Source organism: Terrapene carolina, unplaced genomic scaffold (assembly GCF_002925995.2).
Source record: "Terrapene carolina triunguis isolate 2854851 unplaced genomic scaffold, T_m_triunguis-2.0 Scaffold42, whole genome shotgun sequence".
Taxonomy (NCBI): Eukaryota; Metazoa; Chordata; order Testudines; family Emydidae; genus Terrapene; species Terrapene triunguis.
Genome location: NW_020664393.1, coordinates 22,671,195 through 22,696,066, shown reverse-complemented (window position 1 = coordinate 22,696,066; position 24,872 = coordinate 22,671,195). Strand labels below are relative to the sequence as shown.

Sequence of the window (24,872 nt, the reverse complement as noted above, 5' to 3'; positions counted from 1 at the left end):
ACATTAGGTGACTCCCAAGCAGTTTGAAATGGAGGCAGAGCTCAGATTCTGTCTGAAAAGGGATTGTAGAACTGCCTTTCCAAAGCTGGTATCATCCCTAGAAGCTGCAGCAATACCATAATACTTGGTAAAGGAACGTGCATTTGTGTCAGAAATTGGGATATTTTCCCAAAATGCTATTGAAGTTGCTTGAACTCCTGTGGAATATTCAGAAATCTTTGAAGGAGTAGTGGTCTCAGGAATCTCATAACACACTGATATGTATAATGTGCTCTAATTTGAAATTCTTTGCAAGGAAACTGCCAGCTCCTTCATTCTGTCCGCAAAGGAGACAAACAGCTGAGGGATGCACAGAATGGCTTAGTTCTGTCGAAGCAGCAGGCAAGGGCTCTATGCATGCCTAAAGTGTGGAGCCTCTATTCATCTTGTGACTATGTAGCTCAGTGAAGAAAATTGGTAAGTAAATTGTTTGGTTGAGGTGAAAGTCCATCATCATCTTTAAATAACTTGGGGTGAGACCTGGTAGAGACTTTTTTTTTTTTTTTTAAAGGACAAAGTGTAGGAGGCCCTACTCTGAGGGCCTGCAGATCCTCCATCCTCCTAGCCAACATGGTAGCCACAAGGAAAGCCACTTTGACTGAAAGCAATGTAATCAGGAGCATGCAACCAGTGACTCACAAGGTGGGCCATTAGAAGTAATACTAGATTCAAGTCCCAGGACACAGGCAGTGAGAAGGAACTAAAGGGGGATCAGAGTGTCTCCACCCTATATACTCTTGGCTGGGATTACAAATAGATGCAAGGCACACAAGCAGCCCTGATCAGTACTGCTATGTGAAAAATCTCTTTCTGCAGTTCACTGGGTGTGCCCACACATAGTGTGGAATGGATATGTGCAATCACTTGAATTGACAGTTGTTCCCAAGGAGGAGTGAACACAAATTTCAGAACCCATGTAAAACTGCAGCACTGGCATGCACACACACATACATTATATATATATATATACACATTATATATATATATATATATATATACACATAAAGGTTTACTTCTAAACTGAAAAAAGTTAATATGGAAATCACCAAGAGGCAAACATGAAGCCCCACAATGCCATTTTTAGTCACTTTTCAGAAAAGAAAAGCACTTTACAATTATTTTTGCTAACATTTTAAAAATATTCTGTTTGTTGTGGCTCTAAGTGTTGCTTCCCATACACTCATTGGAAGCTGTTTCATCCTCCCGGTATGCACAGAGGTGCCAGAGAAGAAGGAAGAGCAGCACTCTGACAAGTAATGAAACATCCTGGAGATATTTAAGAGTAGGTTAGATAAAATGTCTATCAGGGATGGTCTAGACAGTATTTGGTCCTGCCATGAGGGCAGGGGACTGGACTCAATGACCTCTCGAGGTCCCTTCCAGTCCTAGAATCTATGAATCCTATGCTCTTTTCTTTGCTTTCAAGATTTCCTTTGGGCTCTTTTATGAGCCTTTTTTCCATCTTGAAAAAAGGTCTCTGAATAGAACAAAAAAAAATGGTAGCGACCACCCACAGCTACCTGAGCTGCCTTGCTCCATGTCTAGCTTACAGAAAAGCAGGAAGAATCCAGGGATAAACACCAATAAATGCATAAAATTTCCTATAAGGCAAAAATAAATAAATAAATAAATATTGCTTTCTTATTGGCTGCCCACTGCCTGCCTGAATAAAAGGAGGAGAAAAACTCTTTGCCGTGTTGTTAACCAAGTCATTTTTCTGTTGACATCAGAAGATACTATTATATGCTCTAGTACAATATGCAGTACTAATACAAAGACAGACAAATACAGGTACTAACTTACATGCCAAATATAAGTTTTATTTAAATTAAACCCATTTGGTACTGAAATATTAATGTTTAGAAATTAAATAATGTATAGCATTTTCACAATAACATTGACATAAAACTACCCAAACAGGCTGATCTGGGAACCTAAAGTGGCAATATAACTTTAGCAATATCTTTTAGAAGAACATCAACATCTGATTAAAGCAAGCTCTTAATGCAAAGTTTCAGCATTTATTGATCCTGTTATAAAAGGTGTTACAAAAAGCCTTAACAAATCTGGTATGCAAATTCTTCATCACAGGTGTTCTAGTTTTGAGCAGTAATAACTTAAAATACTACACTTACATTTTGAGACTGCACACAAGAATCCATTTCCTTAATCTGCTGTCCAAGGGCATTAACAACTGACTGGCTGGACGTAACCATATTGTTGATCTTTTTAGAAGCTGATTCATTTATTGCAGATCTTATTATCCTAGTAGTAAATAATGTTTCTTCATTTTGAGAGGCATAAGCAGAACAGAACAAAATTCAGTGAGTGACAGACTGAAGGCACTGTGCTTTCAGGCTATAAAACCAATGAAAATGCTTATTTTCTACTTGTGAACAACACATACTATATTATATGATCCACCAGTGCTAAGCCTCAAGCTTCTGGCTCACAATTCAGGCACTCCATAGTTAAGATTTTCAGTTAATTCAAGAACATGCACAACAAATTATGTGCAATGTTACTGGAGATGGAGTAGCCATCATTTCCTTTATAACATTTTTTATTCATACTTAAAGAACAATGAGAAGTATAACTGTAATAACCAGAATGCCCTGCAGACCAAAAGACCACGATAATTATCCATTAATTGGACAGCAAATAAGCTAGCTCAGTTCATTTTGTGAACTTTCTTTAAGAAGAACCAAGCCACCCACATATATATGAAGATACTATAGAATACCAGTCACACTCAGAGAAATAATACCAATCTTAGAAATAGACCCTGTAGCAAAACCAAAAAAACTCCACAGTTTAATTGAGAAACTCAGCATCTATTCATAACAGCCAACATGACATTGGCGTATGCAGTGTTGTTGTAGTCATGTTGGTCCCCAGATATTAGAGAGACAAGTTGAGTGAGGAACTATGTTTCATTACAGCTCTGTGTGGGCTCAAAAGCTTGTCTCTCTCACCAACAGAAGTTGGTCCAATAAAAGATATTGGGGCATAAACAGTGAAATTCATCCTAGGGTAGGAAGTAACACACATTCAACAATTTATAGGTCGGTAGTTTAGAACGTGGTGGTTTTCTGTAACTACTGAAATACTACAGACTACATACACTCCTTCCAAAAAAAGCTTGAGCTGATGACAGGAGTTTCTACCTATAGTGCGGGAGAATATATTGGTAAGTGACCATGTTGCAAATCAGATGCCTTTTGCTCTTCTGAAGAGTTGATCTCTTTCAGGTTTTAGCTCTAGTACTGTTGGTTGCGAAATGGTTGTTTGCTTCTAGGACTACCTGAAGTATTTTTCCTGGGAATTTTAAGGAAGACAAATAAACCCTTCCTTACCAGCCACCACTGTCACCATTTTATCCAGAAGCTCCCTAAACTGTCGGGCTCTCAAAATAAGGGAACAGACAGGAGCTGTTTTACCTCGAGTGTGCTCCATATGCTTCCTGGAGACCACATTAGATGCTATAGAATGTGCCGAGAATCTGAAAGCATCCACAGAGTGGATGCCTGCAGTGCCTCAGAAATAACAAATATTGCCCACAAGATGCCAAAACTCATCAGGAATTTTACAAAGTTAAAATGAACCAAATCCTGAAGTTTTTCTTCATTTGTAGTTCAGTCTCCACTGTACAAGCCACTTGGAAGCAGAGAATTCTGGCAGAGGTTTTTTCTTAGTGGGCAACCTCAATATCAGATTAATGGGCATTAAGGAAAAAACTAATTCTGGAAATAAATGGGAAATAAAAGCAATTATTTCTTTGTATTTTCTAACAAGCTCCAAAATGCCCAACTGAGGATAAAGATAAAACGCATATAAAAAACAGGACAGGCCACACTGAAAGAGGTTACAATATCACTCCAATAAGTTGAACTATCCAAAAGGACTTTAACAGAAATAAAGATTTTTTAGTTGCAGAGAATATTTATACTTACTAAAGTAATGTAATTTTTACTTGGGAACTACAGCAGGTCAAAAAATGTTTTTTTCCTTTCTATGGAAAATTTTGAATTTTCATAAGGAAATTGAAAATGTGTTTTGTTTTTTTTAATTAAAAACACAATGGTTTTTGAGGACAGCAGGCACTTTCCATAAAAACTTGCATGTCGTCAAAATCGACAGAAGATTTGACTAGCCCAGTAAAGGAAGGTTTGAAATCCACATGTAAAATATGCTACAAAAGAAAGATTACATTTCTACAACTAGTTCTGGTAGGCCTATTCAAGCATAAACTAATTACATTTATTTTTCTTATTTTACTTTCGGACTGACTATGATATTCATGAGTCAGTGATATCAAAATGCATCAATCTGTTCAATGGAGAAAATATCATACAGTCTGACTGCAATTTGAAAATATGATATCTAGGCCCACCCCTCAGGAAGATGCAGGAATCCTGGGAATCTCACACTGATTTATTCTTTCAGGAAAAATTAACACTGCTATAAGACTCATCTTTAAGAAGTGGAAAAAGTACATCACATAAAATCTAACACTATTTTGTGCGTGTAACATCAAAACCAAAAACTCTCTGGATTAAACAAAAATTAACTTCTGAACTCTTCATTTAAGATAGTTTTATACACAATTATCAGTTTACCTTTTTGCCTTGCTTTATCTGGAGGTGATTTGGCTTTCAAACTTGGCTTTTTGAGAGCTTCTTTTGATGCTCTTTTTTCACTAGTTGTGGAAAGTTGTTTTAAGGGTGAAGTGGGTTTACCATACCCAGAACTCCTAACCAATATATGAGGTCCAATGGGAGATTTCTTCTTATGTAAAGGAGCTGTACTTCTAGTGCTCTTGTGCATTATTTGCTTATTAATCACTGAATCCAATCCCTTGTTCCTCCAGGAGCTGGACTGACATGCCTGTGTAGAATAAGTATAGTTTGTAACAACCACATTAGACTATAATAAAATCTGAAGGTAACTTCAGTTTTATTCCTATTTAAATATAATTCTAGTAACTGAATACTGGGCCAGTTACAAGAGTTATACTTAAATAAACAGGAATAAAATTCCTGTTGGAGCTGAAAATGAATAATCCAAACCCAAAGAAATGAATAATGTGTAATTCTACAAAAATCTAGAGTGCTTTTAAGGTAGTGAAAAGAAGATATCACACTGAGAATAGAAAACTGCCTATTAGGTGGAACTGACAACAGGGTAGAGATGAAAAAGACCTATTAGGTCATTTTGGAAATTGGCATTCAGCTTTGGAGCCATGACCCTAATCAATAGATAGCAATAATGTTTTCTTGGGAATCCCCAAATTATGGATAGACTCTAAACTCCTAAAAATATTTCTAGAAAATATGTTTGTAGAAACAATCTTCAAAATGTGATTTAAAATGGTTTTTTTAAACAGATAAAAGATAGCTAAATATTGCTTACCTTATTAATTTTGCTGTCCTGATGCAACAATGCAGAATCTTGTAGTATTTTTTGTCTCAAAAAGTCAAGCTGCTCTTTATCAATCTGGTCTTCTTTATCAGTCCCTTTTTGATGATTACCTTCATTTGCAGTTGCCTGGAGAAAAACACTCTCTTCTTCTTTACTATGTTTTTCAAACAAAAAATCTAAACTTTGCTTCTCCAGAACTGCATCATTTTTGAGTTCTTTAAATGGCAAATGGCTGTCAAATTCAGCTGCTCTGCTGTCTGTTAGCTTTACTGGACTAAAAAATAAAAATAAAAGTGCATTTAACAAGACTTGCAATTTGCTCACAATTTTTTTTTCTAAAATTGACACACAAATGCAATGTTATTTCCGTTGCCAGATCAAAAGACTGCTCATTTTTTAAATAGCTACTTGCAATACTTCTAAACTGTATTTACTAATGGAGTAAGTCTACTGGAAATAGATCTTATTTTCAAAACTGGCCAGACCAATTCAGAATACATATTCACTTTACACATCAGCACAAACGACACACAGTAGTACTAAATTATCTAGCACAATAAAATCTAGATTCCTAGCTCAAAAATGACCCTAGTTATTCAGAAAGATGATTTTCACAAATAATTTATGGGTATTAAGATGTTAAAACATGCATTTTCTAAAACAAATACCTTACAGGCTCCAGGTCAAAGCCTCTCACATGAGATGAATCTGCTCTAATGGGTTTCATCAATTCCTCTACAGTGAGCAAATCTAAGGAGTGGAATAAGTTATTAATTTTAAGTATAATACTTAATACACAGTAAAACTATTTTTTTTTAATTATTACAATTCTGAGTGGGTGATAGATTTAGAAAACATTTGTATCAAATGCTATAACTGAGTATTTGACAAAAATAGCACGTATCTTTCTGAAACATGCCCCTTACTGATTTAACTTGGCATCAAATAGATTCCAAGATATCTACCATGTAAATAATTCACTGATGTTGAAGAAGAAAAAAAAAAACAAAAAAAAAACTTGTCTCAACTGTAAAAGTAACTTTTAACACATAAGTGTCAGAATCATTAATTTTGAGTGGGATGGGTATTTTTGTCTTGTTTTTACAAGCACCCTCATTGTCCAGAAACTACATACAATCTCTCAGGTGTTATTCAGATATTTTAAGTTAGGCACAGGTATTCCAAATGGGTATCATTATGCTTGATTAGTGCATAAAGTATTTATTGGCATTTTTAACTTAAATCATTAACTACGTTTTAAGTGCTGTATTGAACAAACTGATAAGGATAATACAAAACCAGTAATAAATGAAAGCTATTAACCTGAACCCCATTAAAAAGCAAACAAAAGAGATACTGAGCTAAACTCTGACAAACAGTAGTGTGTAATTCTCCAAAATCTCCAGTGCTTCTAAGGTAGTGAAAAGAAATCACAGACAGAAAATAGAAATGGAAAAGACATACTAGGCCATCTCGGAAAATGGTGTAAATTAGGAATAACTCTCAATTCCTTGGTGTAACTAAGAGCAGAATTTAGCTGTTAATGTTTGTCACATAGAAAAAGTGAGTAGAGAAGATCTTGTTTCTAAGCTTTAAAAAGGGTGTTACAAATACAAAGCAAATTAAAATCTTTTCTTAAAATAGAACTTTATGTAGTACGAATCTTTATAGGCCAGATCCTACCCTCCTGTGGTAAAACCCATGGGAGAGAGCTGCTGGGGAAGGAGGTCTTTGCAAACATTGGCTCCTGTAGATTTCCCTATATTGTCTCATTCAAGTCTGTGTTGGGTAAGGTAATCAGAGCTGTCCCAGAACATGACAGATCCCCTGGGATCTGCAGGAGGCCATCCACACGGAGATCCTTTACCTCTGCATCAGCTCTGGCCCCCACTAGCTCTTCCTTGGCAATACAATGCTATTGGAGAACTCTGTTAGCCCTGGATGCCTTTAGGATGCAAGGAGGGTGCTTAATAGAAAGATAACTGTATCAGACTACATTATCCTTGCTGGGAACGTGCAACTTGCCTTCTCATCCCTATCACCTGTGTAGTCTTCACCCTCTCTACCACTGTAGATCATGATCTGGTGTAGCATTCTCTAAGGCCTGGTCTACACTAACCCCCCAAGTCGAACTAAGGTACGCAACTTCAGCTACGTGAATAACGTAGCTGAAGTCGACATACCTTAGTTCGAACTTACCGCGGTTCAGACGCGGTCCACACGCGGCAGGCAGGCTCCCCGTCGACTCCGCGGTACTCCTCTCGCCAAGCTGGAGTACCGCAGTCGACGGCGAGCACTTCCTGGTTCGACTTATCGCGTCTAGACCAGACGCGATAAGTCGAACCCAGAACTTCGATCCCCAGCCGCCGAACTAGCGGCTGGGTGTAGACCAGCCCTAAGAATTTGAGTAGAAGAGAAGAGATAGTGCCACTGATGTGGCTAATCCCCCATCTTGTGGGAGTAGAGATTCACACGCTGAAGATCCACTCCCTGGTTGGATTTCAGGGAGAAGATCGAGAGTCAAATTTTCAAAAGTGACTAAGTGATTCAGGAGCTTAAGTCCCATTTTCAAAAAGCACTTAGAAACTCAAGTCCCACTCAGTAAGACAGACTTAGGCATTTAGGAGAAAAGCTGGTCAGAAAAATTCCAACAAAATATTTTGTGTCATAATTTTCTGATACATGGAAATCAAAATATTTCAAGGAAGCAGTTTGAATTTGACAAACTTCTGACAGAACCCAGGAAGGTTCCTGGTCATCTCATCTGCCTGGATTCTCAGGAGTTGGGGCTTGCGGGTAGGATGAAATGCAGCTGGAACCCTGGAAGACCCAGCTCAGCCAGGAGCCTCAGAGCTGTCACTCCCAGGGTTCCAGCTTCAACCCACCAAGCATGTTAGAAAGGACCCAAGGCTTCCCAGGTCCCGGCAGATCACCATATGGGCTGCAATGAAGCCAGGAACCCTGGCAACCACAGACTGAAATTGACATGATTTTTGTTAGATCCATAGCTGCCCTTCAGTGAATAGCAGCAGTGAAGCTGACCAGACTTTTGTCAAGTTAAAAGGTCTGGTCAGTTTCACCGCTGTTATTCAGTGATGGACAGCAGTGAACCTGATAAGGAATCATGTCAACTTCAGTCTGCAACTGCCAAGGCATCATGGGTACCAGCTTCCCTGCAGCCTGCCAAAGAGACAGTCGGGGATCCCAGGAGCATATTTTGTTTCAGAAACCCCAGGTTTTGGTGTTTCCAAAATGAAATGTTGCAGGATTTCAGTTCTGTGAAAATTTGTCCCACGTCAGAATTTAAAAAATTATGAAAACTCTACAGTTTTCACATAACTGTAATTAGGTTTCCCAGACACCTCTACTTGGGAGCCTAAGACGCTCTTGAAAATGGGACTCAGACTCTTCTGAAAAATTTTACCCCTAGGCTTATATATTTTACTTGTGTATGTGATATTACAGTTGTTTTTTCAATTTTTAAAAAGAGATTTGTTTTATGCAGTAAAGAATATTGGAGTCAATAGTAAATGCATAAATGCTTTACATTTTAGCTCTTTTGTTTGAAATCATTCCTTTAAGTAACTTGAACACACTTCTCATGTGTAACTTGAACACAACCCAAAACATACACTGATTTTACATAATTTGAACAAGAAAGGAATTATACAAAGATTATATACTCAAGATTAGTGGAGCATGAGCAATTCAGTCCATATTACCAGAAACCACAGCTCTTTTAACCTAAAATAAATGGCAAATAGCTGCACTCTGTACTAGTTCTATCCACAGAGTTTGAATGTATCATTTCCATAATGTAGTAATGTCAACTAAGGAAAGGCAATAGATGGGAAATCACAACCCTGCTTCCATGTGCAGTATCTACCTGATTCAGTAGTTGAGATGTTTTTTGCACAGTCTTCGTTGTTTTGTGAAGCATCTTGTACTGGGCATTCTGCATTTTCCATCGCACTAAGATTAATTCTTTGCTCATCTGTGTCTCCTAGAGACTGATCAATATGACAATAGGCCTGCTGTAATGCTTCAATATCACTGTTAGTTTGTCCATAGGAAATACCTGCTGGAAATTAACAATCACAAAATGCAGGGAACTGGAAATTCATTAGAGAAACAATTAGTAAACTCAACACATTGGAAGCATAAGTTTCAGTTACTAGCATGATCTATTAACAGATAAATAGAACAACATTGTGACAAAGTAATGAGAAAAAGAAAAGAAATCCAACAATTTACTTTTCCTCTCTTGACTCACAATTTCAAAATTTACAGGGAGCAACTATTGCTGAAAACAGCAAACTTCATTTTAACTAGGAAAGTGTTTATTAAACAATACTTGCTCTTCTCTACAGTCTTTTCTCTGCAATTATAGGTGTTTCTATTTTTATATATATTTTCACTACTAAAACTCACACAAATGAGAAATATATTTTGTTAGATTAAATACAGTGTGCCTATGATGAAATAAGTGTATTGTAAGTCTTCATGGAGTTATATATTTTCTCATTGTTTTGACTTCTCTCTCCCATGACAGTTTCAAGTACAATTAAAATTTTAGCTGCTGTAAATGTCTATTTCTGACTTCTAAATGAAATTCAATTGCTAAAGTGTGGGTGTGGGTGTTTGAGAAAGCAGCTTGCAGTGATCAAGAAAGAATAAAAGAAAATATTTAAAACTTAAGTATCAGTTGTCTAGAAAAGGCCTTTATGAAAAAAAATTTAAGCCTGAAAAGAAAAAATATTTCCTTCCTCAAGATTTTGGTCATTACCAACCAGGGCTTGATTTGCATAGGGAACGTAGAATTTCCTTATTTCCTCTATCCAATCCTCTGGAGCCATCAAGTCTCCAGCTAAAATAGAGTCTAAAACAAAACAAGACAAAGCAGCCTTACCAGTTCCATTTATTTCATCCTTAGTGACTTCAGGTGTCTGATGTTCAGTCACTGCTGCATCTTGCTGTTCAATGACCTTTTGGGTTTCCATGGTGGAGTCTTGTGAATCAAGCAACACAACTAAAAGGATACAAAAAGAGATAAACCTGGGACTTTAGAGAACACTGTCACTGATTTGATATTATACTTCTCCATCCTGCCCCAGTGGATGCAGAATACAATTTTAATCAGTTAGGAATAGATTGGCACCTTGCGATCCGTCATGCGTATGGGACAGTTCCTAGTTGCACTTCCACCAGCAGCAAAGCAGGCCTTTTCAGTCTCTGCTTCCCTCTTGCTCCTTGGGGGAAGCAAGCTGCTCCAGCTCTTTTCCCAGTTCAGCTTCCCTGCCCACTCTGCTCCAAACCAGCTCAGTTGTGCTGGCTGGCACACTAGAAAAGAGGAGCTAAGGCTCAATCCACACCCCATTCCTGCCTACTCACCTGCATGGAAGAGGAAGTAATGGCTTAGCTATTGCTATTTCCCCACCGTGCTGTGATAAGCAACGCAAGTAGCCAAATGGGTGTACACACCCAGGGCACCGGCTCCAGGGTTTTTGCCTCCACAAGCGGCGGAAAAAAAAAAAAAAAAAGCCGCGATCGGCAGCAGCTCCACTGCGCCGCTTTCTTCTTCAGCGGCAATTTGGCGGCAGGTCCTTCCCTCCGAGAGGAACAGGGACCCTCTGCCGAATTGCCACCGAAGAGCCCGACATGCTGCCCCTTCCCCTTGGCCGCCCCAAGCACCTGCTTGCCCAGCTGGTGCCTGGAGCCGGTCCTGAACACACCCTTATACTACACTGCACAGATAGGCTCATGAGTAAACCCTTTAGTTAACCCTCATGAATTAAGCCCTCACTTGGTTTTATTACTAATAGGCCTTTACCATTTATCCCTTCAAATTCAGGATTAGCATACTTGAACATAAAATAGACTGTTAGAGTAGTTAATATTTTGTTAATCCACCAGCAGGTATTTTGTTACTGGTGCAGGCCTTGCTGGAGCCCTAGGCATAGCTAACAGTGTGACTCAAAGGATATGAACCACAGTAGGCTTGGCCGTGGCAACATAACTAATACACTAGATCAGTGGTCTCCAAAGTGGGGTGCGCGCAAGAGGATCCTTGGGGGTGCGCGGCAGTTCGGGCAGAAGTCCGAGCGGCTTTTTTTTTTTTGCTTTGGCAAAAGTGGTAGAGCCAGCACGGCAGGGGGTGCGTGCTCAAAAATTTTTTACCGATAGGGGTACGCGATCAAAAAAGTTTGGAGATCACTGCACTAGATACTGGCTAACCAAGTAAGCACATTCCTGACCGGAGAGGAAGTAACTACGTAAATATATTCCAGGAAGTTAATACAAATACACCCCAACCTAGCACAAGATAAAATGGTTTGACAGAGTAACGAATAGGGGTGTTATGTCTGAGACATCAGGAGCAAGGTACAAGGGAAGGTAACAAACTGATGTCACGAAACACATAAGGTGGTACATAAATTGTTTATCCCAGTTGTTTGTCTCAGTCTATAAATGTCAGGGTACCTCGCCTTAATCCTTTGTGTGGCCGAGGGGACAACAGAAATTCCCGCTGTCTGAACCACTCCTTGCCATGGGGCACTCATGTGTTAATGTACTTGTGCAAGTTGTGAGAGTCATTAGGACCGTGCCTAGAGGGCAATAAACCTGGCTGCGTGCCTTAGTCGCTGAACCGTGCCTGTGGTCTTTCTCTATGAGTAACATCGAGGTCTGCTGAATTAGCAGGCTGAGCTTTCTGCTTGTGCTGGTAACACCGAAGCTCCAAGAACAGAAGCCCTGAGCAGCTGTAACAGCTTAGCAACCTTGACAGTGTTGCCGCAACAACATTCCTCCACACTTATGAACTGGCTAAAGACAGTTCATTTGTTAGACCCCCACATGTTTTGTAGACACACCAAATCTTGCCTCACTATAACAACATTACTCTAAAGGACTCTCCAAAAATCAGCATGATTTTTTTTTTTAAATTGCCAAAATAAAACCCATTTAGCAATTTCTGAATTATTTAAACCCCCCTTTTTCGAGGGAGGAGACAAGTGAGAATAGGAAAAACATTCTGTTAATTTCTGAAAGACTTCTTGTGCACCTCATGATCACTTCACTCCCAGACAGCTGGGTAAGCAAGCTACAGATTTTCTTCTTCACTCTGGTAAAGGAGACCATTGTAGAAGTGACCAGTAATAAAATATCCTTTTCTCCAGAAGTGGGTGTGTTATGACTGGAGGTCAGAGAGCTAGACAACAAGGTTAAGATTTTCAAAGACAACTAAGGAATTTAGTTATAACTCCCACTGAAATGAATAAGGCTGGATCCCTAGCTGGCTCTGAAAAAACTCAACCCAAGTTTGTTGGGTTGGTGGCTTTGGCTTTCAACAGGTAGGTCACAAAAAGCATGTAAAACACTGGTGTCCAACCTTCCAGCACAGGACCAAAAATATTATTTCAAACTATCAAGGGGTTATAATCAGGAGGAGAGGGGCAGTTTAAGCTACTATCTTTTCTGCTTTGATCCCTAACTTTAGGTTCAAAGATGCTCAATTGCTTCCACCCTGCCAAGTATCAGTTGGGCTTGGAGAAGGAAGCTGGGGCTTCCATAATCAAGTCCTGTTTTTAGAACATAAGAACGGCCATACTGGGTCAGACTAAAGGTCCATCTAGCCCAGTATCCTGTCTTCCAACAGTGGCCAATGCCAGGTGCCCCAGAGGGAATGAACAGAACAGATAGTCATCAAGTGATCCATCCCATCATCCATTACAAGCTTCTGTACCAATGCCAGGTGCCCCAGAGGGAGTGGACCTAACAGGCAATGATCAAGTGATCTCTCTCCTGCCATCCATCTCCATCCTCTGACAAACAGAGGCTAGGGACACCATTCCTTACCCATCCTGGCTAATAGCCATTAATGGACTTAACCACCATGAATTTATCCAGTTCTCTTTTAAACGCTGTTATAGTCTTAGCCTTCACAACCTCCTCAGGTAAGGAGTTCCACAAGTTGACTGTGCGCTGCGTGAAGAACTTCCTTGTATTTGTTTTAAACCTGCTGTCTATTAATTTCATTTGGTGACCCCCAGTTCTTGTATTATGGGAATAAGTAAATAACTTTTCCTTATCCACTTTCTCCACATCACTCATGATTTTATATACCTCTATCATATCCCGCCTTAGTCTCCTCTTTTCCAAGCTGAAGAGTCCTAGGCTCTTTAATCTCTCCTCATATGGGACCTGTTCCAAACCCCTAATCATTTTAGTTGCCCTTTTTTTAGTTTTGTGAGATCTTTTTGAAGTTCGTCACAGTCTGCTTTGGTCTTAACTATCTTGAGCAGTTTAGTATCATCTGCAAACTTTGCCACCTCACTGTTTACCCCTTTCTCCAGATCATTTATAAATAAGTTGAATAGGATTGGTCCGAGGACTGACCCTTGTGGAACACCACTAGTTACCCCTCTCCATTCTGAGAATTTACCATTAATTCCTACCCTTTGTTCCCGGTCTTTTAACCAGTTCTCAATCCATGAAAGGACCTTCCCTTTTATCCCATGACAGCTTAATTTACGTAAGAGCCTTTGGTGAGGGACCTTGTCAAAGGCTTTCTGGAAATCTAAGTTCACTATGTCCACTGGATCCCCCTTGTCCACATGTTTGTTGACCCCTTCAAAGAACTCTAATAGATTAGTAAGACACGATTTCTCTTTACAGAAACCATGTTGACTATTGCTCAACAGTTTATGTTTTTCTATGTGTCCGACAATTTTATTCTTAACTATTGTTTCGACTAATTTGCCCGGTACCGATGTTAGACTTACCCGTCTGTAATTGCCAGGATCACCTCTAGAGCCCTTTTTAAATATTGGCGTTACATTAGCTAACTTCCAGTCATTGGGTACAGAAGCCGATTTAAAGGGCAGGTTATTACAAACCTTAGTTAATAGTTCCGCAACGTCACATTTGAGTTCTTTCAGAACTCTTGGGTGAATGCCATCTGGTCCTGGTGACTTGCTAATATTAAGTTTATCAACTAATTCCAAAACCTCCTCTAGTGACACTTCAATCTGTGACAGTTCCTCAGATTTGTCACCTACAAAAGCCGGCTCAGGTTTGGGAATCTCCCTAACATCCTCAGCCGTGAAGACTGAAGCAAAGAATCCATTTAGTTTCTCCGCACTTTCTTGAGTGGTAACAACTAACTTAGACCCCACCATTTTATATGTATAGTTGGGATTATGTTTTCCAATGTGCTTTACTTTTCATTTATCAACACTGAATTTCATCTGCCATTTTGTTGCCCAGTCACGCAGTTTTGTGAGATACTTTTGTAGCACTTCACAGTCTGCCTGGGACTTAACTATCTTGAGTAGTTTTGTATCACCTGCAAATGTTGCCACCTCACTATTTACCCCTTTTTCCAGATCATTTATGCATATGTTGAATAAGGACTGGTCCCAGTACAGATCTCTGGAGGACATCACTATTCTCCATTCTGAAAACTGACCATTTATTCCTACCCTTTGTTTCCTATCTTTTAACCAGTTACCAATCCATGAGAGGACCCTCGCTCTTAACCCATGACAGCTTACTTTGCTTAAAACCTTTGGTGAAGGACCTTGTCAAAGGCCTTCTGAAAATCTAAGTACACTATATCCACTGGATCACCTTCTACATTTCAACACTTTGGGCAGGATTCTGAAACATGGCTACCAAGGCCCCAGTTCTATGAGCTCCACATGCGAGGACTGCAGTGCCTGCATGGAGCTCACTGAAGGATCGGGCCCTAAGCTTGCAGGTGTGAAAATATGGATATTGAATTTTTGGTGCAAAATTAGAGACTGTGTTGAGGCCTATTTAAAAATTAAGACATATGGATCATTCTTAAATACTTCAGTCCATGATTAGGGAGCAGTAAATTCAAATACAGAAATAAAACAGATTTACTTGCTATATGTTTTACAAATATTTTCACGCTACTGCAAGTTTAAATTTTTACCTTTAGCCAGCATGCCAGTCTTTTCATCCTAAAACAATTGAAACAGTGAAGGATAGTTACTTTGTGAATTTGAAAAAAACAAAGTAAGTTTATATTTAAAGAGATTAAAAGTTTGATTTAGTTCATGTGCAGTTCAATATTTATAGTATGAGTTTAAGCTGTGCAACTGCTTGGAGCACTATGTAGTTATGATACAAATAGATGAACTGGAACCATACATCTTCCCCATTCTTTTACTCTGCTTCCCCCTTTGGGGTGAGATGGAACTAGATGCTAAAAATTACATTAGCAAAATGTTGTTATTGAAAATTACAATACAAGAAAATCAGAAAACACCAAGTTAGTGTCCTTATTACAGCATTCATTTTATATTTCCTAACTGCTTTGCCTTCAAGTTTGAAGCCTTAAAGTGGTATGAACATGGGCGGAGGTGCGGTTTGTGGTTTTGCATTTATTAGGACTAGCATTTCAACTAATACTTTTTTTTTTTTTTTTTTTTTAAACAAGCTACAAAAATTTGAGGGTCATCAACTGGAGATGAATGTGAGCTGTTCTAGACCACAGAATGCAATGTAGATAAGCTGTAATCACATACATGGTACGCCCTACTAAATAAAGTTTACCTCTGCTATGTTGCACTGAATTTTTAAAAGAATTTTGCTCAGAAATAAGAATCATTTTATGCACCAGTGTTTTGTTATTCAGTCTTAAGGGACCAGAAGCATCTGAAAATAGGTTTAGCTCATTTTCTATAGATGTGGTACAGTGCATGGATACCATACAAAATATCCTTACAAAGACTTATTGTCTTTAATTTTGCATTGAAGGCTTACCTCTTGGTCTCATTGTTTTGCTTACATAAAACACACTGGGTCCAATTCTTGGACCCAAAGGGTAGGAAAAGGTGACTTTATACCACGTTTTAGACCCCTGGATTTTGGGGGTGATCCTGGGATGGTTTGGCCCCTGGTGAAAATTAGACCAGCCTCAGAACTGCTCTAACCTATGCCAAGTGATCCCCAAAAAGCTGTTGCAGCAATCAGAAATAGCCAGAACATACAGCCACTCCGGCCAGGCCTTCTATGCCAAAGGCAGCTGGGAACAGGTATAGAGCTACTGCACCTTCTCCATGACACTTCGGCATTCCCCTACAGTCACAGAATTCCAGGTGGCTAGATCCACTAGGTTCATCATTGATGATACAGATAGTCCTGACCACCCCTTCACAAGTCATCCAGCAGGTCACTAGCCAACAGGTGTATGCACTGTTTGGGAGAAGGGGTGGAAAGGAAAAGTTTGATTCCTCTTTTCATTCCTCTGGTCCATAGAACTTTAGCTTTCCTTTTCCCGAAGAGCTCAATAGCTTTTTCGCCCCTCCCCCAGTCCTCCCCACAAAGAAGTATTTTAAGATACAGAAATGTATATAAGGTTTTGTGTGTGGAAGGGGAAGTATGATATAGTGTATTACTTGAAATGACAAGCTCCTTGTCATTCTGAAGCTCTGTGCAGTGCTTTTAAGTACTGCACTTACCATCTGTGATCGTTGACTCAAAATGCAAATAAGCATGTACTGTAGATATGTCAAGGGTTGAGTCTGACCATCAAGATCAAACCACCAGGAAGAGTACATTCTTCATGGAAAAATATCACACCAAATACCTCTATTCTTCCTTGTATGTAATGCAAGTACATTTAAAAAACTATAGCTACTTGTGTTCTTTTACATGTACATTTGTGTACTTGCAGATCTCTATAAACTCAAACAAGTAATTTAAAAGCTCAGACAATTAGTTTAAAATGATAGATTTTAAAGAAGCATTTAAAAACTAGCAGTTTGGTCTTTGTCAGAATTATGAACATCTTTAAAGCAGATAAGCATAGCAGCAAATGTCTGACACCACAAAATTCAACATTTTAAATATTATACCTGTCCTTGAATACTTAAATCAGCATCTGATCTGACAGTTTGCTCAACTTGGTTATCTTCATTTTTAGAAGGATAATTAGATTCAGTCTCATCTTCAAAATCTTCACTATAATTGCCTGAAGTATAATTAAGCAGGAAATAAAGATGATTTTTTTTTTTTAAGGCAGGGTCAGGAAAATGCTTTGCTAATAATAAATACTGTGTTGCTCACAGAGCTTATTTTGTAACAAAAATTAGCATGAAGAATAAATCATGTATAGTCCCTCCAAATTAAAATGAGTACATAGTGTAATTGCTACAAACAGGATTGTCCACCATTCCCAATGATATTTTTGTTTGACATTTGAGGATTCAAAATGTATACTTTAGTTTCTGATTATGTAGTACAATTGTTACTATACGAGTTTCACTATAAAAAATCATAAGACTATAATTATAGTCTATACATACATATACACACGCACTACAATAACTACATAGGATCTAAATTGTTACTATAAGAATTTCTATTCTTTTAGCTTTGTAAAACTACAAATTTGTTTTAACATTTCTATTATAACTTTTGAACTGACAATGCACCCATCATTTTAAAGAAAGACTATTTCCTTTAGTTAATTAAAGTTTGCAAATACATATTTTACTTACATTTAATAAGAGTTTCTTTATGTTTATTAAATTCAAAGTTTCCAAAATGGATTTCTGGACAGGTCAGCTAAACAATTAATTAATTCCATCTCAAAAAGGAATTTGCCCTTTTAGTATAATAGATTAAGAAACCAGTATGGAATAAAATGGATAAACCAAGAAAGAGCACAAGTAAGGGGAGAGGGAGGAGCAGCAGCACAGTGAAAGGGAAAAAGTGGAGAAGGGCTAAGAGGGGCAGTGTGTCAATTTGAAGAATCTACAATTTATGAATTTGGTGTGAGATTATGAACTCTCTGTATGTGTCTTTACCAAGCTCCTAACTCCATTTTGATTGTGCAGCCCTTTTCTTCTCTGTTCTTTTACTTCCATGTTGGACTGAAATTTCAAGTGGGAGTGATACAGGGCTGACAATAGAAGTCCTTAAACTGGGATCCGTCTCTAAACATCCTAGACAAGAGGCAGGCTCTTGCCGGGCAGAACCGGTTTCTCAGGGGAGATGTCGCCTGGAAACAAAGCTATTTGGGAGGTTCTGATCACCTGAGGAGGCTGATCTGGGAATCACCGGACGGAAGGACTGTAAAGTTATAAAAGGCAGATCCCAAGTCCTTATTAGTACAGACAATAAGAAAATCACCTTGACATTCAAATAAAAACAGGTTGCACCCATTGGGATGAATATTGATGTGGAAGAAAGCCAGATGAAAGATCACCTGGTTCCCATAATACCCCCACTACTCTACCTTTCAGTGATGTTGCTATACTATCTTGTCTATTTGGAATATGCAAAAGGAGAGGAGCCTCAAATTTTCTGGCTCACCTTCTATGAAGTAGGGGACAAACAAAAGTTTTAAATTGTATTTTTTCCTTTCCAGGAAATGTGGAGATCCTGCTCTACTCAGATATTCCAACATGCATTTTTCTGATGACTTCAGTAGCTTCTATAATTAACACTAGTGCAGGGAGTTCACCTTTTGTTAATTATTCAGCAGTTTTGTAAAATTTTCTCTATTCTTAGTTTACACTGTTGGGTATAAAGTAAGCCAAAAAGAAGAGACTTCACAAATTAAACAAGAAAATGTAAGTGTATTATATGTGAAGATAAGACTATTACCACATTTCTCTTCATGTTTAGATTCATCTTCCACTTGTTCTACATTTTGTTCATTGCTGAGGGAAAAAAAAAAAAGCAAGAATGTTACTGTCTCCCTTGTCATTTATGAGCACCAATTTAAGATATATATTTTTTAATTTGTTCTTCATAAAAGCTTCCTGCCTCATACTAGTAATTGTAATAATATGTGCACACTTTTGAACTAATCATTGATATTCGATTTTACATTCTACTTGTGTAAGTGTTGCTTCAGCTGTCCACACAGCTAAAACTCACCCCCAAGCCTCTTCACTCTTAATTGTTTACTGCAACCACCTCCTCTCTGGCCTCCTTCACACCCACATAGCCCCTCAAAACAAACATGCCTATCATTATTTTTGCTTCTTGTTTTGACTTTGCCACGTTCCACCCTTTGAGTTCCTCTCTTGGCTCCCTTCAAAGTCAAGGTTGTTGTCCCCACTTTTAAAGCTTTTCAGAACTCTCCCTCTCCTTCCTTATCTGCTCTTATATCTTAAGAAGTTTCTTTTTCAATCTCTAAGCAAACCCAATTATGCCAGCCTTGACTGCCCATTTGTCTACTTCTCCCACAGCTTTCACACTGCCTCTTACACATGGAATGACCTCCCAGATCTAGTCTCTGAAGTCACTACTTCAAATCCCTCCCCAAGCCTCACTTCTAATGTGATTTCTATAGGAATATGTTAAAAGAAAATGGCTAAGTGGAAGGTTAGTATGGATTACCAATATCTTTATTTACATGTTATAGTTAAGAAAAAAAATTAAATAACTTGTAACTATCAAGTTGTGTACAGGTCTGTGTAACTATCACTATGACTCTCCTCATTCTCTCCTTTTGCTAATCTCATTTGTGTCCTGCCCTAGGTTTTTGGGGTACATTTGCACTTTGAGCTGAGGAGACATACCCATTCTAGCTCTTATCAGAGTAGGACACTAAAAGTAGAGCATGATGGCAGCAACATGACTGGCAGGAGGGCAACATCCCGATTACATACACATCTGAGACCATAGCATGTAATTGGATGACTAGCCCCACCCACCAGTCATGCGACCATGACCACACTTTTTAGCATGCTAGCTTGATCACAGCTACCATATGTCTCCTTGAGCTGGGAATCACACCCTCTGAGTAATGACCACATCATTTTGTATATTCATACTGTACTTAGTACAATGATGCCCTGATTGTGATTTGGGCTTCTGAGCACCATTGTATATATACACCGCTACCTCGATATAACACGACCCGATATAACACGAATTCGGATATAACACAGTAAAGCAGTGTTCCGGGAAGGCGGGGCTGCGCACTCCGGTGGATCAAAGCAAGTTCAATATAACACGGTTTCACCTATAACACGGTAAGATTTTTTGGCTGTCGAGGACAGCGTTATATCGAGGTAGAGGTGTATATATTTATTAAAAGAAATGTAGTAATTTCAGCATAGGGTCCCCCCACACACATTACCAGGCAAATGCTGCTAGTAATATAGAATCATTTGAGTCCAGCTCTTTGTTTAATCTTGAATAATCAATGGTATATGAAGCTCCTTTTTCAAGTTTAGCAAAGAATCTCTCTTTTTCTTCTTGTTCTTCCAAAGTATCCAATCCAGCTCCCAAAATACTTTGATTGGGTCCAGAAGCCACAACTGAATCTAAATTTAAAAACATGTGACAATCTAATTACAATAATATAATCTCAGTACATGGAATAATCATAGAAGTTTAATTATAATAAAAGACAGTCACATACAGTGCTAATGGTATTAAAGAAATAATAAATAGTGTACTGGATCCTGCAACTGATTCCATGCAGATAGACCCCTATGCAGAGTTAGTTGCAGGATCAGGGTCGAGAACCATGTTTTAAGGTAACAGTTTCACCAATTCTCACCACTTGTGTTTATTTTTAGAAAAATATATTCTTCATTGATAATAACTTGGCCAACAATTTGCTAATAATCTAATTAAATGGTTCCTCTCTCTGTTATTTCTTACCATCAGGTTCCAGGCTGTCTCTACTTAAGGATATAGAAACGCCATCACTTTTTTGGAGCTGCATTTTTCCTGTGTGAGCTTCCTCATCCACCTCCATAATAGGATGGGAATCCTTTTGTGACTTGAGAAAGCTTCCATTTGTCCCTAGCATTCCTAGAAAAGACAGTTTTGTACACAATAGAGATGAATTACAAATGACAATTTGTACTGCATGGTTAAGTCTTGCAGTTACCTTTTTAGAATGAGTGAAGTTTATATACTTTATCACAGGAGCGAAAATGTTCAACTTGTTTGCGTCCCTTAGCTCCTATTAAAGTGTGTGACTCAGCCCTCTGCATGTCTTGTTTAGCTTAGCTACTCTCTGCTTTACAATTTTTTTATTTTCACAAGTCATGTTTTTAACACCAGCCTGAGATTCTGCTTAGGTGAACATCATATGTTATGAAATACATAGAGCGTATTTTGTAACCTCTTCACAAAAGCATTCATGGAAGCCAATTATATCCAGAAGTGTTATAAAGAGATTAATATTTAGTTGTAAATGTAGTTGGCAGCCCAGAGAAAAATGTAGCTTTGTATTTGTTTTTTATTTTTATTTTTATTTATATATATATTATATAAAAATAAAAATAGCACCCATTGCTTTAGCAGCAACTTACATTATTTAAAAACAACACATTTCATTTAATTAAAAAACTACAATAAAAGAATATTCAGGTTGCAACTAAGTACTCAAAAGTCAGGAAAGAAGAAAGTTAAGGATGAACATGCACATTTTATCTATTACAATAGCCTTTAATTAAATGATCACATACTAATTTTCAAGTAATACACTATATCATACTTCCCCTTCCACACACAAAACCTTATATACATGTCTGAATCTTAAAATATTTCTTTGTTGTATGTTTACATTAATGTCCTTGTCCCAGCAGTCCAGTATGTTTGACAGATTTTTATAGGAATTCTCTTCTCTCTAAGCCACTTATTCTCATATATTTTTCCTTTGGAGACAAATACAGCTCTGACTAATAACTTATTGCTAGGGTTGCCAACTGTCTAATCGCACAAACCCAAACACCCCTTCCCCACCCCCTGCCCAAGGCCCTGCTCCACCCCTTCTCTGAGGCCGCGCCCCTGCTCACTCCAGCTCCCCCCTCCCTCTGTTGCTCTCCCCCATCCACTTTCACCAGGGTGGTACAGAGGGTTGGGGTGCAGAACGGGGTGCAGGCTCTGGGCTGGGGCTGAGGGGTTTGGCATGTGGGAGGGTGCTCCAGGCTGAGCCTGGGGCAGGGGTGTGGGAGGTGGTGCAGGCTCTGGGAGGGAGTTTGGGAGGGGGTTTGGGGTGCAGGCTCTGGCCGAGCAGCGCTTACCTCAGGTGGCTCCTGGAAGCGGCGGCACGTCCGGCAGCGGCTCCTAGGTTCAGGAGCGGCCAGGCGGCTATGCGCGCTGTCCCCGCCTGCGGGCACCGCCCCTACAGCTCCCATTGGCCGCGGTACCCATTCCTGGCCAACGGGAGCTGCGGAGTCAGCGCCTGGAGCAGTGGCAACGCACAGCAACCCCCGGCCACGTCTCTACCTAGGAGCTGCTGCAGGACATGCCAGCTGCTTCCGGGAGCAGCGTGGAGCCAGGGCAGGTAGGGAAACTGCCTTAGCCCCGCTGTGACGCCGGACTTTATAAGCCTAAAATTTCCCAGATTGGCTTCAGTCGCCTCCAAGAGATCGAGCCTGATTCCAGGAGACTCCCAGCCAAATCGGGAGGGTTGACAACCCTACTTATTGCTGTGTCTGACAAGATGTTTCTCAACAAAGTATGCTTTTAGGCCCAGATTCTTTGCTGTGTATAGATACACTAATTCTCTACCCAGACAGGCCGCAAACACAGCTCTCTGAGTTGTGCCAGCTGGGAACAGCTCACCAGCTGGGAATAGCCAGACCACAGCGTGCTCTAGCCAAATTTCTCCTTCCCCTTACCATATTCCTCTTCACCCCCAATGCACTCTGACAGGGACTGTGGAAGAAAGTGTTGTAAAAGCCGGCTATGCCCGCTCTACCCTCTTCAAAAATTCCCCCCATTGGAGGAAACCTCAAAAGCAGAGATAGGGCCAGTTTCCATCTCCTTGGCACTGAGGGAAAAGTCAGGGAAGAGAATCTGGCTCTATAAACTTGTATTACTTCTGTACATATTTCATTATTTCTGTTTTACCATGTGTCTCTTGTAAAGGTGAAACTGATTTGTTTTTTCCAGTGACTTATCCTCAGACTGTCTTAATAAATTCTAAATATTAGATGTACTCTCTTTATATTGTTAAACATCCTAAAAAATTTACTCAAAATATATGGCCTGGTTCCAAAACCCACTGAAGTCAACAGGAATCTTTCAGTTAATGTCAATGGATTTAAGTGTACAGAATCCCCCCCCATCCCCAACTGATTTGAAAGTCATCTGTCTATTTCAAACTGGACATATATAGACAAAACAATACATTTCCAGATGCTGGATATTTAACTGTATTAAACAGCAATAGTATATTTACAGTGAAATGTTTTTATGACTCAGTCAATATGGACATACTTTTTAAAAGTAAAAGTCCTTACCTTGCATTCGGATATGCAAGGGTACAGCTCTGCACCTGCAAAGAATCCCACTGAAGTGGATGCGGTCCACCTGTGCTGATTTGATTGCACGACTGAGGCCTAATTTTGCAATAACATTTTAAGCACCTATACTAGCCCATGATGCTCTTCACTATTATATATTTGTATTACAGTAGCAGAAGAGGAAAGGGCTTCCTAAAAATACTTTGGAAAGCTTTCCAGAGCAGTATGGAAATATTCTTGGGACAAGTCAGTTCACAGCAAAGTTAAAATTAATTATGTACGTAAACAGGACCAGATTTTCACAAGTGCCTAGCAGGCAGCAGCTCCCATTGATAGCAACATAGCTCAACTCTTGAAAATCTGACCACTTATTTAGGTGCCCTAAATGGGAGCTGTGGGATGCTGAACGTTTCCTGCTGGTTATAACACACTTTGCCACTGTACCTGCAATGCCTTGTAGACAGTCACTCATCCTCTTTATGCCTAAGTTACTCCTGTAAAATGTGGTCAACAACAATATACGCAAAGGAAAATTATGCTTTTACATCTTCAGCTCTCAATCACTTTGTAATGGGAAGTCTGGGCAAATAGTCCTATTTTCCAGATGAGGTAAATGAAACAGAGTGGTTAAGTGATGTAGCAAGTAAATGTCAGGGCAAGTACTAGAACTCAAGTCTTTTCTATCTGAGGTCAATACCTAACTAGACAACAGTGGCTCCTATTTACACAATCCCTGAATCTTAATAGCCATATTTTTCAGATAAGGTAAAGACACACTTTGCTCCCATATCGAATTTTTTCCATCTATAATTCTCAAAGTGCTGTTCAAAAGGGTAGGCATGAATAGCCTGATTTCTGGAGCAATTTGTCTAAAAGGGACTGTAATCCAGTTGACAAGATATGGGTCTACAACAACAGAATTCAGGGATCTGATCCCAGTTCTGCCACAAACTTCGTATGTGACTTTAGACAAGTCATTTAATCAGTCTGTCTCTCAACTACTCCATCTGGAAAATGGGAGTATATATTACCATCTTATAGGGCAGAAATGGTGAGACCTCACTAAATAAATATTACAAAGTCAGATGGAAGGAGGTTGACAAATAACTCAAGCTCCTAGCTTCATACACATTCCTTTAGACCACAGGGAATTCT

General features: G+C 39.1%; 1 protein-coding gene across 1 annotated transcript in view; it reads right to left on the bottom strand.

Moving 5' to 3' along the window:
* CEP162 (centrosomal protein 162) overlaps positions 1-24,872 on the bottom strand; it is a 79,833-nt gene that overhangs the window by 40,983 nt on the left and 13,978 nt on the right. The window contains exons 3-13 of the mRNA XM_024193218.2: positions 21,118-21,270; positions 20,588-20,774; positions 19,102-19,157; positions 17,346-17,461; positions 15,419-15,446; positions 10,370-10,489; positions 9,347-9,541; positions 6,129-6,210; positions 5,452-5,734; positions 4,659-4,926; positions 2,175-2,323 (exon numbers count right to left, since the gene is read on the bottom strand). Coding sequence (XP_024048986.2) covers positions 2,175-2,323; positions 4,659-4,926; positions 5,452-5,734; positions 6,129-6,210; positions 9,347-9,541; positions 10,370-10,489; positions 15,419-15,446; positions 17,346-17,461; positions 19,102-19,157; positions 20,588-20,774; positions 21,118-21,270 — 1,637 coding nt within the window. The remainder of the gene's footprint in view (positions 1-2,174; positions 2,324-4,658; positions 4,927-5,451; positions 5,735-6,128; positions 6,211-9,346; positions 9,542-10,369; positions 10,490-15,418; positions 15,447-17,345; positions 17,462-19,101; positions 19,158-20,587; positions 20,775-21,117; positions 21,271-24,872) is intronic.